The sequence below is a fragment of the Zingiber officinale genome, chromosome 9A (genome assembly GCF_018446385.1).
Source record: "Zingiber officinale cultivar Zhangliang chromosome 9A, Zo_v1.1, whole genome shotgun sequence".
Classification (NCBI taxonomy): Eukaryota; Viridiplantae; Streptophyta; class Magnoliopsida; order Zingiberales; family Zingiberaceae; genus Zingiber; species Zingiber officinale.
Genome location: NC_056002.1, coordinates 133,012,246 through 133,025,321, shown reverse-complemented (window position 1 = coordinate 133,025,321; position 13,076 = coordinate 133,012,246). Strand labels below are relative to the sequence as shown.

Genomic DNA, 13,076 nt, shown 5'->3' with positions numbered 1-13,076 from the left:
CAACAATCTCCCCCTTTTTGATGGAATGACAACCTGGTTAAGTTAGTGAAAGCATATGTACGAAACAACATGCATTTGTGTGGTTTTAAAGTTAGTTTGTGTTTTCAAATTGGTTTAGCTAACTTAACCACCTAACTTAACCACCTAACCCTTCTCCCCCTTTGGCATTCATCAAAAAAAACAAGGGTAAACAATCATAGTGTAGAGTTACTGAAAACAATAACACCTAATCTTGAAAAATAACTGAGTTTGGTTCAGGATTCAAGGACAAAAGTACAATTTTTAAATCAAGTTGACTGGGGGGAGTATAAAGATTTGAAAACTTTTAAGTTTAATTTTCAAACATAAGTGTATAAGGTCAAAATTTTAAGATTAAATTTTCAAAATAAGTTTCAACTTTGAAACGCTTTTCAAACATAAGTTTTCAACACCAAATTTCCAAAACTAAGTTTGAGAAAATATATTTTTCAAAACTGATTTATTTTTCAACACTAAGTTTGTAAAGGATTCAATTTTCAAAATCAAGGAAAATGATTTTGAGAGATTTAGTTTATAAACTAATTTTTTGTAAAATTTTAACCTTCAAATCAAATTGTAAAAATTAAGTAAAATCAAATTTTTAGGACTAGATTCAGAACAATTTTTCAAAGTAAAGTTAAATTCAATTTAAGTCTTTACTTTTAGTTTTCAAAGGAGTTTGGTAAAAGTAAGATCATATTTGTAAAATATTTTTTTGTAAAATTTATTTTCCAAAACCAAATTTACAAAGTTTAAAAGTACTAGATTTAAAACCATGGTTTAAAATACTTGAAAAGTTCAGTTTTCAAAAGACTAGGTAAAAAGGATAAAAGTTTGTGAATTTCACAATTTCAAACAAGTTGCTTTTAACCTTTGATTTTCAAAATTAAGTTTGAAATTCAATTTGGAAAACTAAAGTAGTTTTATTTCTCCCCCTGAATTTGATACTTAACTCTAACCAGCTGTCTAACCAATTAGGTACTAATTAACTATCAGAATATAGTAGCTTTCACTTGGTTAGTCAGATAAAGTTAATTATAATCAGTCAGTGTTTGACTTGACTGATGAACTTTAATCTGATTAATATCTGAATTGTATTTAAGGTCCAGACTTATGCTGATGCACTGAAATAAGCATCTTAAGTCTAGACAGTTGGCCTATGCATCTCACCCCTTTCTATGTTTGTCAAACACAAGCAAGGTAACCCTAGGGTGTTGGTGAGATGCTCAAAAACTAGTCCTATGGGTACATGTTTTCTAAGGATGTAAAACTAGTCTAAGGCCAAAGCTGTTTTTGAAAGTCTAAAAATGGAAAGTTTGAAAAACAACCAAGTTTAGCCTATAAGTTAAAATCATTTTTGAAAGTATTTTTGAAAGATCCTAGTCTATTAAGATAGAACATATGCAATGTAAGTTTGAAGTGCCACTAGATAAATCCAAAATATTTTACAAGTAGTGTAGCTACAGAAGTAGGTCATCACTAAAGCTACTGAGATGATGAAGGGGGTGGTCCAGATCCCAAGGATCGAAGAAGTGCTATCAGCTCAGTGTGTCGGGTGTCCCCGGCAACTCGTAACTCGGCAACCTCTCGCAGTATGTCCCGATGAAAATCGGAGTTCTCCTGCTGGAGACTCGCCATGGCTCTCTCTAGTCCGGTCATACGGTCAGCTAGAGTGCGGGGAGCGTGTCGTGGTGCTCGAGCTGGGGGTGGTGGTGGAGCCGGTGCGGCTTCCTCCGGAAATAGTGCGAGCATGAAGCCTATTCCAGAGCGTGTAGTGGTTTGAGAAATTTGAAGCTTATTCTACTTTGGAAAATAAAAGTACCCAACTCGGATTGTTTGGGGTAGAAGAAGTAGTGGAATATTTGGGGGTCGAGTGGGATATTGTGCAGCCTAAAGAGGACGACCACCCCGCTCAGCAGCGTAAAGGAATTCGGCACAAGTTGGTCGAGCGGGATGCGAAAATAATTACAAACTTCCAGAACAAAAGGATGGGTGGGAAATCTAAGGTCGCCCTGGAATTGGTCCAGAAAAAAACAAATGGTACCGATCGGCGGGTTATGGGGCCGGTCGGTCGGGTCGGCTACAACTATCTCATGGTCGTCCGGGATCCCGTACGTCCGAACAAGACGCCGAGCGCCCTCTTCATCAAACCGACTCTCCATGGTCATATACCAAGGACCATGAACATCAACAGTGGGTACGGAAGTGCTTGCCATGACTAAAGTACCAAGAAAAAGAAAGAAGGAAGCCGAAAGAAACTCGGAAACGGAGGACAGATAAGAGTGCGCAAGCAAGGGAACGAAAGGAGTCCCACGCGAAAGGGAAAGGCCGAACGAAAGGAAGGGAGAAGCTTACTGAGGGAAGATGAACGGAGAGGATCACCAGAAAGTCGAAAACCACCAAGAGGCAAGAACTAGGACAGCCGGGATGAGGCAGCCGCGGGCACCTTCGACGGAGGACGCGGAATGAAACAGATAATGCAGCGTAAGGGCGAAGACGAAGGCTTTATGCGAACGAGGCTGGTCGGCCTCGTCCGTCGGATGCAGGTCACGAGAGACGAGGTCATCATCTAACCGTCCATTTCAAAATAATCGGCGTCCCATCGTACGGATCATCACCGCCACGCGAGAAGAGCCACGTGGCGCCCTGTCACCAGGCGCAATTAATGCGCCCATACCGCGCATGCTTCGACTTAATGAAAAGGATTTGCGCGATTTTCGAGAAGATTTAGACAAGCCAACATCCACGTTGAGCGCCAAGACATCCAAAATGAAGAGCCGAGCGGCTGAATTTGGCATAAGGGCCGAACGGCTCTAGGGATATTATAAGCGACGGTAAGGCGACGACAGCCCGCTCGGACACATAGTCCAGTCAGTCGGACTCACTGCCTCCTTCGACTAGACTTGAAGGGAAGGCAAGTGATCCGGCGGTAAGAATGGGGGACCCACTTCCTGAAGGGTCCCAGCCTGAGGACGGATGGAGGGCTGACTAAGTGGGTAATGGTCGCGTCAAGCAGTTGAGCAGGTCTTAGCGGAGCCAGAGATAACCCAGCCATGGGCTTGGGTTTCCGACGCCAAGGCGGGAGGACTGAATGGCCGAGCGGGTGTCTGCCCGGATGCGACCGAAGGGCCGAACGGGTGGTCCGTTTGGCCAGGATAAGGGCGAGGATACAAAGGTTAGCCGAGCGGCCTATTCGTTCGGCTCGGGATATGGGATGTCAGCAAAGGCATGTCTGATGATTAGGTCGTACACAAGATTGCACGATGGAGGATCTCACCGTCACATCATGGAGAGGTTGATACAGTAGCGGTATGGCCTTATGGATGCCCTTCTGACAGACCCATACCTGGGCATGGTCGAAAGCAGGTGATTGTTTTGATTGGCGTGCCCAGGCTCCTTCGAGAGGTCTATATAAGGTCTCCATTTCTTCACCGGAGGTACGTTGGTCTAAACCTCTGAAGCCACCTCTTTGTTATTCCTCGCCTGACTTGAGCGTCGGAGGGCCGTCACCGGGACACCCCTCCCGGCTCGGTTTTGTTGCAGGTTCGTCGGAGCACTCGAGGATCCAGCAGGGAGCGACACGTCCCCAGCGTCCTTTGACTTCTTATTCGGACAGGATCACTTATAATGAGTTAGCGTTGTGGATGCTCTAAGCCCATTGAATTTCCTACTTTAGTTTTAAATTTTGGAAAGAAAAAAAAATCTCAACCCAACTTGAGACCTCCACCAGCTTACCGGTGCAGGTTGTGGGCCCAAGCTGAGTCGGTCCGACTAGATCATGAAAGTAGATTGATAAAATTTTAACACAATTCACTTAAATAGTTTGACGGGAAGACCAATCCAACTAATCATGTATCATGAAGTTTCAACTAAGGAGATCGGCTACTGAACAAATCACCAGGAGCGCTTTTGAATTTATCTAATAGACAAATCAAATAAAAGACCATTCACTTTCATAATTAGTCATGTTCAAGATTAGTTAAGTATGTGAAGGTCTAGACAGTTGGAGTTTTTTAAAAAAAAAACAAATTTAAAAGGAACAATAAAATGAAGGTCAAGACTTGCTTCAGAATTCAGTTCGACTGTTGCAAGCACTTAAACTCAGCTTGGAATACTCAAATTTCATTTCATTTGGTTTCACAACTATCAGCTTCATCTTTCAGCACAATTTCATCCTTCTAATTGCACAGCAACATTGACATACCAAAAGCTCAGGAGCATGAAGAAACAAATAAATGTCAAAGAGCAGTAGTACAGAAGTTCATGCTATTTGTGCTGGTCAGCTCAGAGCAAGCTGCCGGCTGCACTTCGAGGGCGCCACCGCTCACATCAGCACACACCCATGGAACTACCCTCGTCGCGGCAACATCTAGCTTCACATTCAAGAGGCAGATCTGCATGAACGGCGAGTTCTTGATACCCTGAATCGAACCCGGCTGCTGGATTCCCACACCCCACACATTTTTTATCATTAATCCTTCGACAACCGGAAGAGCATTAGGATTGTAGTGGTCATCCGGGTGGCCTCCAACATTTCCAGCAATCCTCAATCCCTTTCGAACATTGCTCAGATTCACATCGGAGATGGTTATGTTCCTTATGAAGCCTCCCCTCCCAGAATTAGTCTTGATATGGATCCCAATGCCAGAGTTGAATATGTTCAAGTTCTCGGCCAGAACATTTGTTATTCCACCGGAAGTTTCACTACCGATAGCAAAGCCAGCAAATGGGCCAGATCCTGTTATTCGACGAACGGTTATTCCAGAGCTCTGGCGAGCATAAGCCATGCCATACTCATCCCAACCGCTCTTTATGGCAACCAAATCATCCCCTGTTGAAATGTAGCAGTCCTCGATACAGACATTTAAGCTCGAGTCTGCAAGATGAGTGTAGTCTTAGGTTTAACAATTTAATCACCAATACAATCACATTACTAAAGTAAAATAAACCAACATAATTACCCGGATCAACTCCATCGGTATTAGGAGAATCATGGGGTGCTAAAATAGTCACATTTCGCACAACAACATTGCTGCAAAGACAAAAAGAAAAACACAATGTAATGGAGGAGCCACCTTTAAGATATAGTCACATTTTGCACGACGACATTGCTGCAAAGACAAAAAGAAAAACACAATGTAATGGAGGAGCTACCTCTAAGATTCTAAATACGAATTCGATAGGAACCATGGCATATAAAGAGAATGCTTATTGCTAATTAACATCGATTGTAATTCCAAAACATTGGTATCTTAAAGTTCAAGTTCACTGAACCTCAAACTCTGCATTTCGCAAGTATCTCTTCGTCACAGTTCCAATAAAATGAGGGAATCCTGATAGTGCTACCATTGCCAAATGCCCTACTCCCTCCAATGCTCTAAAGTTACCAACCCTAACTCTTGTGGTAAACATCAACAAGAATCACATGTTTTGTTGTAGTGGGTCATAGAGGAGCCAATCATATGAAACTTGGTTTAAAAAAAGAAGCATATTAGTTTTCTTAACGATAAACCTATGAACTTAGTGGAGCAACCATTGTCAGTCCCTAGGTTGATCGATGCCCTTGAATTATCAATTTTAACTCATACAGCACAAACACTTGAGAACCACATGCTTGTTAGATTGGCTCGCTCGAGAACCACATTTGTTAGATTGGCTTACCAAAGTGGTTCATTCATAATGAGAACTGCAAGTTTGTTAGATCAGCTTGCCCAATGGCTAGGCAATTGAAAGATTGCGGTATGGGTGATGTTTTGCTCACTTTTCCAGCAAAAATTTTTGATCATAACCTCTCTAGAAAACCTATTTAAAGGGGGTTTCACCTATAAATCATTTGTTGACTATGACGGCATCAAACACATGTACGGGCTGTCAACATTCAAAGCTTCAGGAAATGTTTCCATTGTCTTAAGGAGCGCAAAAAATGATATCAATGCTTGTATATACTCTCTCTATGTTGTGAGAGAAGTCTAGGAAAGTTACCAATTTAGTAAGACTAGGCATCCAGGAAAGTCGATTTTTCTCAATTCTCAAGTTGACTCGATTCTTCTCAAATACGATATTGTTAGATAGAGGTCTTCAAAGCACAACTGAGATATTTTACTGGTCAAGGATATGGATGCTAACAACAAGATCACAAGAAAAATAAGCAAAAAATACTATCATCAGATGTGAAACTGATCCTCCATAGTACTCTGATGCCAAGTGGTGAGATGGATGATGTTTGTCAAGCCACCTTGTACACTAACTTGGTCTGTTCATGATTTAAAACCAAGTGTTGAACCAGCAGTAAAATATAGCACAAAAGCAGTGTCAAAGTAGATATTATATAACAAAAAAAGATGTGTTTTGAAGTACTCAAAGGAAAATGACAAATAAAAGGTTTCTTTTGCTATTATAGTTATAATTATTATTCTCACCTGCAGTAAACAGGGTGAATGTTCCAAAAGGGTGAGTTCAAGAAAACCACATTAGATATGATAATATCTGTAGAATGCATGAGCTCCACGAGGTTTGGTCGAGTAAAACGCAAGGTCCTCTGTCTCCACATATTCCACCACAAATCACCTTGGCCATCAATTGTCCCGTTCTCACCTGTAGAAATTACAGTTAGGTGAACTGCAGCAGCTGTATGTAAGTTTATGGGAAGCTAACGAGTGCATAATGAGAATAGGTAAAATAAAGAAAGAACTATGGGTTTGACTAATGATGTTCACGAAACTAAAGTAGTAGAGATATGTAAGGCTTGACAATACAAAAACTCACCAAAATACTTCGGATATGAAGGCAACAATACAAAATAAAAATTTAAAAAAAAAACATCTTAGGAATACCATAAAATAGATGGGTGAAAAAAAAAAGATAACAGAAGTATGACTTTGTATCCCCAAATAGTCTTTCCTTAGACAAGTAATAAAATATTCAGTTATACGAAATTGTGATTTATGAACCAGAATTGCATTACTTGAATTTGCCAAATAGCTGTAATGGTCTTCAATTTTGTCATTAACACAAATAAGATTTGTCTTTTTTTCCCTAAAGAAGAACACATGTGATTTATCTTAGTTAAATTTTTGTAGAGCCTACCTAGGCAGCTTGTTGAGCTGTAAGCAAAGCCAACAAGGTTCTCTATAGGAAATTATGTAGGCAAAAACTCGTCACTTTAAGAGTTAAAGAAGTGAGAAGACATGTTTTCATATAGTTAGGGGCGGTAAGTTGAGCTAAGCTTCTTCTGTAAATACATATCAGTGTGGTAATATACATCAAAGGCATTGCTGCATGAGCACCACCTGTTATTATCACATCCTGAAGTCGATTGCCATGAATGAAACTCATGTATCTCCCACCTGGTAGCTCCCGCCCTCTTCCATACGATGGCAAAGGATCAATCAGTGGCCAACTTGATGTATCCTGCAAAAAATGAATATCAGATCTAAACAACACTGTCTGATTATTACCAAGTCAACAGCCAAAACTTGTACTGCAACAACAACCAAGTATTTATCTATATGGAGTCAGCTATATGGATCTTCTTATGTCATTGACCTCGGATCCCCTATTATAGTTTCATCAATATTTAAATGAAATTTATATTGTTTTATCATTGCTAACAAAGGCTTCTTTGGTCTCCCTCTTGCTCGATAAACTTCACTGAATTAGGATTAACAAAAGTGAAAAATAAAGAACATGATTGCTATTCTCGAATCAAAAAATTGTCCTTTCAACACACAAAACTGTTAGGTATACTATGGTATTTTAGTTCCCTTAAAAATAACTGGAGTTACTCAAAGAACAGAGAAGATTATACCTGTGTGGCCTTGATGACGGCGCCCTTAGCAAGGAAGAGCGTCATGCGGCTGGTGAGGTTGAAAGCTCCGGTTAGCCAAACACCGGCAGGGATGTAGAGAAGGGTTCCCCCCGGTGCATTTCTTTGCTCAATCCAGTCAACTGCGCTCATGAAGGCCTCTGTGTTAAGGGTGCGCCCGTCTCCAACCCCTCCGAAGTCCGTAATCAACAGCACCTCATCCCGCTTCTTCATCGGCACGATCCCCGAGCACGTTTCTTCCCCTTCCGCCGCCGCAATGGCGCCACCTTGAAACAGCGCTAGCACGATAGCCAACAGCAGGCGCACCATTTTCTAAGCCGAAAACAAAAGGGAAACAAAAAATGCTGCTTTTATCCCTCTCTTCGAGTTCGATTCGCACAAAAACAAAACAAAAAAAAAAAAAGAAAGAAACAAAACTCGCTCTACCAAGATCCTTGATCGAACCAGTCTCCGGTGACACAGATCCAGCAAAACCTACGAAGACCTACCTAAAGCAGACACCTTTCATCTGTTTTCGACCTCGGCAAGAAAGACGAGAGAAAATGCCAAAGCGAAGAAGAAAACCCACTTACTTTTTACCTCCGCCACCTCCGGAAAGAAAGGCCTTGTCGGAGAGCGCGTTGTCCGCTTGTCCGAAGCTTTCAGCGACTTCTCCACCAGAAGGAGCGCAGCAAAAGCAGATCTGGCACTTGCTTCACCGAACCAGATTTCTTTAATCCTGGCGGCAGAGTTGCTCCATTTAATCCTCCGCGGATTGATCAGAGACGGGAGGAGACACCGAGACAAGCGGCGACGAGAGAGGACCGATGGATGGGGCTTCCCAACGCTGTCGCCGACTGATATTTTTAACGTGCACTCAGCAGCTTGGTTTCTGTTGGGAATTTGGCGAGTTCCCATGCATTATGAAAATTACAATTAAATCTTCCAATTTAATTAAAATAAGGATAGACTAGTGAAAAATTTCTAATCACAATCATAATTTTATATGCAGTTCCTAATCATAAAAAATTTTATTTCCACTCTTTGCATGTAAAGTATTACTTATTTCAACTCCCTTAAATATTATTACCTAAATTACCCCTCAATCTTTTAGGTATAAAAAATCTAAAAATGAGTATGTAGGGAGTTAAATTCAGCATTTTACACTAAAATCCAGTACTTTATACTAGAATCGAGTATATTTTCTATCAAAATTAACCCTCATATTTTTTCGGTACAAATAATCTAAAAAAAAATATAATTCCTATCAAATTAATACATTAAACTATAATTGAGTATATTTTCTATTAGATTGAGCACGATTGTTTTCTTGTTTAATATAATTCTTCGTAAATTCAGCACCATTTACCATTTTTAAAAAAATCTAGTATATTTTTCATCAAATTGAGTATCATTTAAAGAAAATCTAATATATTTTCCATAATTGAGTGAAAAAAGAATCGTACTCAATTTGATAGGAAATATACTAGATTCTAATTTAATGTACTGAATTTAAAAGGAAATATATTGATTTTTAGACTTTTTATACCGAAAAGTATCATGGGTAGTTAGGTAAATATATTTGACTAGGGAGTGGAAACAAAGATTTTTATGAATGGGGACGGCATGTAAAGATGAGTTTATGATTAGGAACTGCATGTAAATTTATCCTTAAAATAAACTAACCTCCTAATAATACGCTTCAAGTTAGTCCACCTAGTTTATCCATGGTCATCATCAAGACTTAATTGTTCAATAAATATCCTAAGTATTAAAACATATGCATGTGACTCGTTAAACTCCCATAAATAAATAATATATATATATATAAGTGCAACCAATTAGGTGTAACAGGATCTCTATTGTCTCGCGATCAATTTAATTAAAAACTTTAACTTAGATTGTGTAGGGATTAACCCTAAATCCTACCGTGGGATGATAAACTAAGAATAATACTTACTTATCTATTCCTAACTTCTTCTCGTCCAAAAAAAATTAGGATGTGACATTTTTATATTTTTTAGGAAATGTTGTTTCACTGAATATAATATTGCCTATGATGTTTTTATAAAAAAAAAAACTATTTGAGTATTTTTTATTTCTATGTTTTTTTTCTCAAAAAAATAGCCAACAAGGATCCGTGAATATTAGTTCACTAACGCAGATGAGTAAAAGGGATTATAAATTATTATTAGTTAATCAATAAAGATAATGAATAATTATTGATAGTAAATGATGAAATCGTTTTAACAACTCTTTTAAAGTGACCCTTTATTATTTGAAAGGGATATAAATTACGGGTTCCTTCAATAATAATAGCATGTATAAGAAAAGGTTGAGATAATTAATAAAATATTTTATATTCGTTGAGAAGTGTATAATAATATATTTATATGAACTAATTAAGTCAGCCCATAAGGACGACAATGGACAATTATTGAAAGCTGATAAAGGAGGAAAAATAATTAAGGATTAAAATAGCCACTCGTTTGTAATTTGATATCCAAAATATCTTTCTAGGCTTTACTTTAGAAAGAATACAGAGCAGCTAAAGTTGCACCACCTTGATTAGATCTTGAAAATACATTATTCTAAGAGCACAAGTAATTTTGATTTAAGTTGTACTATTATGTCAAAGAAGTTTTGATAAATTATTTTAGGTATTATTTTGATAAATTTCAATTATAGTGTCTATTTTTTTTGTTTGTTAATCCATATATCTAGACCCTTAGAGACCAATTAATTCTGGGCGTCAATGACTTTTCCGATTAATTCGATCCTACTTATACAGGCACTGTCCCAACCTCTCACATTAGGATGGTGAGACCCACACTTAAGTAGTGGGTCCCACTACCTCATTGTGAGAGGTTGGGACAGTGTCTGTATAGATAGGATGAAATTTATCGACTTTTCCCTGATTCCTCCATTAAAAAAATCTAAAAATGCTCATGGCAATTCATCTAGCAACAGACCTCCACCGCTAAAAATCCATTGTAAAATCTTCCTTTACTTTAGTTGGATTTGAAATTATGGTACTATATGAATCCATCAAATGTCTGTATCCTTTGGTCATGAAGGGTATAATGACAGTCCTACTTGACTAGTGACTTATATATATCATAGTTGCTATAATGCATGTTAACTTACCATGTTCAATCTTATACTACTAGGATAGCAAAAAAAAAAAATAAAAATATTTTCCAAAAGAAAAATATAGAGAGGTGGAATCGTTCATTTTTTCCATAATAAATGGAGAATTACATTCTTAGCTGAAAATTTCTAGTCGACCTCCATAATCAATCGAGAATTTATTATAAAGTCTGTCAAATTTCGAACCACGGTACTTTATGAATCTACTAAACGAAGTGTTTGTATCTTTTGGTCATATAAAGTATAATGTCTATTCAAACAAGTTGGTAGTTCTTGGTGGGACGGGTTTGTCCATCAAAAATCCATCATATGGAGGGATGGGGTGGTCCCCAACCTGGGCGGGTTGCATGAGCCTGATATATATATACAAGATTAAATTTTTAAAGTTTAGGTTGTGATTTAGACTGAATATGTCAAAAAAATAAAAAATATATAGAGAAAATGTTAAATTTTTAAGTTTGAATTATGATTTAGGTGGATTAAGTTCACAAATCTGTTGAGTTTTCTACTTTGATTTTAAATTTTGGAAGGGAAAAATAAATTCTCAACCCACAGGTCAACTTGAGCCCGCCACAAGTCTTAAAATGAGTTGATCTATCTAGACTCGACTTAGGCGGGTCGGTCTATCGAGACTCGCCTTAAAATGAGTTGACAAAATTTCAATCTAATATTCTTGAATTATTTGACGGGGCAAGCTAATCCTACATCCCCATTCAAAATGACAACTCCAAAAATAAGGGCAAAAGTCAAAAAATAAAAAAAAAAACATCTCTATTTTTTAGAAGCATCACAAGGGCGTTCAACTTTAAATTTTTTATGAAAAGACATTCAATCTCACCAGCAATCCATGTATAATTATCTAACTAGCCTCTAATATATTGTACTATTTTTTTTCATTTTTATCTCACACCTAAATCTTGAACGGGTCATGTGCATTGTAGCAGCTGCAAAATCATAACTACTATAATATATATTTAACATTCAAAAGTATTCATGTTATAGTAATTATGATTTTGTAGTTGTTATAATATATTTTTTAACTTTGTTAGCTACTATTCATATTATAGCCGTTATAATTTCGTAGTTATTACACTACAGATTCAATTTACTCATCTAATATTTATGTTATAATAGTTATGATTTTATAATTATTATAATAAATTAATAATTTAGAATTTAGATCGGAGTATTAATGAGAATAGTATTTGAAGCGTCGCTATATAATTATACGTGAATTACTTAGGGGTGGAGTATCCTTTTATTTTTTTACCCTTCCAACGATTAGGATGAGTATGATATTTATTTACCCTTCCAACGATTAGGATGAGGATGATATTGAGTGATTGGCTAACAAGCAGTCCAATTATTTTAAGATGATAAGGTGGATTGGACGGAAAGGAGCAAGTCATTTTCATGTCTCCAAACGGAACAAGATGACAAAGCACTTTTACCAAATAGGTGTAGGGACGCATTATATTTGAAACTTAATTTTAAAATTATTATATATGTGAAATACTGTTATATTTAAAATATTTTTAAATTTGATCAAATTTATTTCACCATAATTGTAATTAAAAGTATTATTACGTATACTATTTTTTATTTAAAATTGCTACCATCTAACAGCTTGTCAAAATTGTTATAAGAAATCTTGATATAATTATTACATATAATTTCAAATAACAAATATAATGTACCGATAGTGGTAAGACATCCACTAGATTAACTAAGTATTTGTGATTCTAATTTTAGCTATGGTAAGGTATTTTTCTCAAAATTTTAAGGCGTTGATTGTTGGACGAGGAGTTACTTGCACTGTCAAATTTTTTCAATGGGCGAATTAGGAGGAAGGTCGTTGACCTCTAGAATTTATTAGGCCCATACAGATATGGATATATGAATTAAAAAATATATATATTGTAAAATATATCTAATGGACACTCTAAAGCGCCCACAAGGTATCATTATGAATATATAACAAAACCTATGAAAACTAAAATTATAGAAGATATTCATACTCAACTAAGATATGTTACGATTGCATCTAATAGATCGATCATTATTTAGAGTAGTTGGATTTTAGTCTACAATTATGGTTAAAGAA

At 37.2% G+C, this 13,076-nt stretch overlaps 1 protein-coding gene across 6 annotated transcripts; it reads right to left on the bottom strand.

The window, feature by feature from the left end:
- Window positions 1–4,119: 4,119 nt before the first annotated feature.
- On the bottom strand, window positions 4,120–8,715 carry LOC122020078 (probable polygalacturonase). Of its 6 annotated transcripts, none has more exons than XM_042577818.1 (7): window positions 8,416–8,715; window positions 8,270–8,331; window positions 7,826–8,187; window positions 7,308–7,428; window positions 6,438–6,612; window positions 4,980–5,050; window positions 4,120–4,894 (listed from the first exon to the last, which is right to left on the bottom strand). In XM_042577818.1, exons 3-7 carry the CDS (start codon window positions 8,150–8,152, stop codon window positions 4,257–4,259), a joined length of 1,332 nt encoding a protein of 443 aa, XP_042433752.1. In that variant the 5' UTR covers window positions 8,153–8,187; window positions 8,270–8,331; window positions 8,416–8,715; the 3' UTR covers window positions 4,120–4,256. The 6 variants fall into 6 exon arrangements, with proteins under 6 accessions (XP_042433752.1, XP_042433750.1, XP_042433751.1 ...); XM_042577816.1 differs by having other exon boundaries at window positions 7,826–8,155; XM_042577817.1 differs by having other exon boundaries at window positions 7,826–8,155; window positions 8,270–8,327.
- Window positions 8,716–13,076: the final 4,361 nt, after the last annotated feature.